This window comes from Buceros rhinoceros, unplaced genomic scaffold, assembly GCF_000710305.1.
Source record: "Buceros rhinoceros silvestris isolate BGI_N320 unplaced genomic scaffold, ASM71030v1 scaffold17626, whole genome shotgun sequence".
Classification (NCBI taxonomy): Eukaryota; Metazoa; Chordata; class Aves; order Bucerotiformes; family Bucerotidae; genus Buceros; species Buceros rhinoceros.
Window position 1 is genome coordinate 23673 of NW_010418362.1, and position 3437 is coordinate 27109.

A 3437-nucleotide genomic window follows, 5' to 3' on the forward strand; every position below is an offset into this window, starting at 1 on the left:
TATATTACCCAAAATTTTGTGGCTTTTTTTTTTTTTTTTTAAAAGAGTGAAGCAGTTTGAAACACCAAGGCACTGGTACCATGTATAAATGGTGCCCGATTCTGTTCCTCTCGCTCTCCTTCTGGAGTCATGAGCAGTGATTTTGGCATCTTTGTGGTGCCCCCAGCCTATATTAACGTAGGTTTCGAAGTTACCCCGGGCCAAGCGCCTTTCGTAGTTGTCTTCTCTGGGCACGAGTCAAAACTAAGTTTTAACAATTAGCTGTGAAAACATTCCTCTGAACTTGGGAATGCAACAGCCTTATTACCTCATCATGGAAATTTCTAGCTTAGTTAATTTAAATATTGTTTCTTAGTTTCTGGGTCAATTAAATTTAAATGATGTATTTTATGCTTCGTGACCAATTAAATTAATAGGTTATTACAAAAAATATTATCATCTTTTTTGATTAAAGAGCTGTGAGTACAGTATATTTTATAAGCAATTTTCATTAGTTCACAACTGTTCCTTTAGGCTAGATTAAGCAGCTATTCATTGCGAGAGCCTTGAGACCTGATTCCAAGGTGTTCGGCGCATTCACAGCGCGCTCTTACTTAGAACTAAAGCCAATTGAACCTACTTAGCAATAGCGTATGCCTTTCACCCTTGATGATTATGGAGCTTATAGCTCTCCGAAACAATACACCTGTCAGTTCCCATCAGCTCCAGCAATCCAAGCAGAAGGCAGAGGCCCACAGAAAGCAGGAGGTTTTATTGTTTTAGGTCCAATTTTTTTCTTATTGTTCTCTCAAACCCACTGAAAGCTTGACTGAGTTGCGCGTCTGAGTTTTTCGGACAGAAGTGAGCAGGGGGAAAGAATTAATTGATAACTGGTATTGATTATATATATTTTTTTAGTGTGTTTAAAAATACAGGTTTGATTTAACAGTTGGCCTTAGTAATCCTATCAATTTCGGCTTCGTATGAGGCCTTTGTTCGGCGATGTATGTGCTTGCGGTATAGCGTCTGCTTGAGTGGCACAAATACTCGGGACAGCGTCCAAGTGATCGAGAGTGAAATAAATAACTGTTGATAAACCTCGACACCCATTTAACCCATCTCTCCTCCCAAGCCCCTCATTAGCTGAGGATTTCAGCCTCATTCCCCGCCCTGTATTCCCAGCACGGTTTTACAAGCAGGGAGATGAAGGCGGGGAGCTGGAGTGAGGCCACGGGGGATGGAGCCCACCTGAGAGCCCTCACAGGCCTTTCCCAGCTCGGTGCCACCACCCCCCGTGACATTAGCCATCACAGGGCTGGCTCTGCCCCCGGCACGTTCCCGGATGGGAAGCAGCTCCGTCACATAGGTTCCTAACCATAAAAGCGGAAAGCAGTTTTATCGCCCGGAACTGGGCATTTGGAGGGGGGAGGATGGATGTTCTTGGGGGTTTGGGGACCTGGGAATCGTTCCCGTTGCCATTGCTTGAGTCCATTCATAGGCTTGGATCCCACAAAGGCAACTGCACTCGCGCGCCCGTGACTCCACGACCCACCTTTGGCTCGAGGCTGGCCTTCCCGTGCCCGAGCGGAGAAGCTTCATGGCCTGATGTTGGTAGCTGGTCCCCACCACTCACCACCACCTCTTTCTCTCCGCAGGGCTGCAAAGTATGCCAGGGGATTATGTGTCTCGGGGTAGTCCAATGGGTATGAATATGGGACAGCCAAGCTATACCCCACCCCAGATGCCCCCCCATCCCGCTCAGCTGCGTCATGGCCCCCCCATGCATACCTACATTCCTGGACACCCTCACCACCCAGCGATGATGATGCATGGAGGACCACCCCACCCTGGAATGCCCATGTCAGCATCAAGCCCCACAATGCTTCATACCGGCGAGCCGGCAGTGAGCGGACAAGTGATGGACATTCATGCTCAGTAGCTTAAGGGAAATACGCGTTGTCTGCAGCGATGGTAGATTTCAAACATTGTCTTTCTGCAATGACTATGGAGTTCTTGGAGTCAACTTTGGACCAAGGGACGTTCCAATTCTTCACAGGGACCCTGAAAAGCAGGAAAACACCAACCGAAGTCAACTTCTGGGGACATGCTAAATACCTATATAAGACATTAAGAGAACAAAGAGTGAAATATTGTAAAATGCTATTATACTGTTATCCATATTACGTTGTTTCTTATAGATTTTTTAAAAAAAATGTGAAATTTTTCCACACTATGTGTGTTGTTTCCATAGCTCTTCACTTCCTCCAGAAGCCTCCTTACATGAAAAAAGAAGCCTTACACTTACATCCTGCAAATGACAGAAAGGGCTTATTTGCAGGATTTTTAGAGCATTAAAATAACTATGTCAGGCAGAAGAATCTTTCTTCTATCCTAGGATTTCAGCCATGCACACTCTCTCTCTCTCCCCCCGCTCTCCTCCTCTTTCTGTGTCTGTCTTTCTTCCCTTTCTCTCCCTTTCTCCCCGTCTCTCTCCCTCTCTCTCTTTCTAGCCTGGGGCGTGAATTTGCATGTCTAATTCATTTACTCACCATATTTGAATTGGCCTGAACAGATGTAAATCGGGAAGGATGGGAAAAACTGCAGTCATCAACAATGATTAATCAGCTGTTGCAGGCAGTGTCTTAAGGAGACTGGTAGGAGGAAGCATGGAAACGGAAAGGCAGTGTATTTGAAGCCTAATTGTCACATCAGAGCATCCTTGTCCCCGTGCAGCAACCACCACCGTGTACATCACTTCCTGTTTTACGCAGCTCGAACCATGGACTGAAGATTTATTTTTAATATGTTGACTTTCTTTCTGGGCAAGACATCAGTCATGTGTGCATTTTTTTTTTCTCCCCCCCCATAGTCCCATCATGGAGCATTTATGTAAACATTGTAAATAAATTTTGTGCAAAAAGGACTGGAAAAATGATCTGTATTATTGCAATTTTTTGTAAAAGTAGCAGTTTGGTATGAGTTGGCATGCATACAGATTTACTAAGTGGGATAAGCTAATTATACTTTTGTTGTGGTTAAACAAATGCTTGTTGATAGCCTTTTTCTATCAAGAAACCAAGGAGCTAATTATTATTAATAATAATCATTGCACACTGAGTCTTAGAGTTTCTGATTGAAACAGTTTGGATTGTACAATAACTCAAAGCCCAGTTGTAGTAGTTTGAGTGCAGTAATGAAATCTGAATCTAAAATAAAAACAAATTATTTTTTGTCATGGTGACTCCACTGCTTGCAAAATTTGTTTCCTGCCACCCCCCCACACCCTCCTTCCACTATTTGCAGCCTTTCCATCCCAAACCGGGAGCGGAGGAGATGCAAAATGCAGCTCGCTCTGGATGTACCTATAATTCGCTGCTTAAATACCAGCTCCGTATGTAAAGAATGTGGAAGTAACGCTGTGCTGCGTAAAGGAAGCTCCTCAGAACTCGCACTGTAAA

General features: G+C 44.3%; 1 protein-coding gene across 1 annotated transcript in view; it reads left to right on the forward strand.

Moving 5' to 3' along the window:
- The window catches only part of LOC104495542 (homeobox protein Meis2-like), a 25548-nt gene extending 22335 nt beyond the window's left edge, over positions 1-3213 (forward strand). Inside the window, exon 5 of the mRNA XM_010138518.1 lies at positions 1635-3213. Within this exon, the coding sequence (XP_010136820.1) occupies positions 1635-1918 (284 nt within the window). The 3' untranslated portion in view covers positions 1919-3213. The remainder of the gene's footprint in view (positions 1-1634) is intronic.
- Positions 3214-3437: the final 224 nt, after the last annotated feature.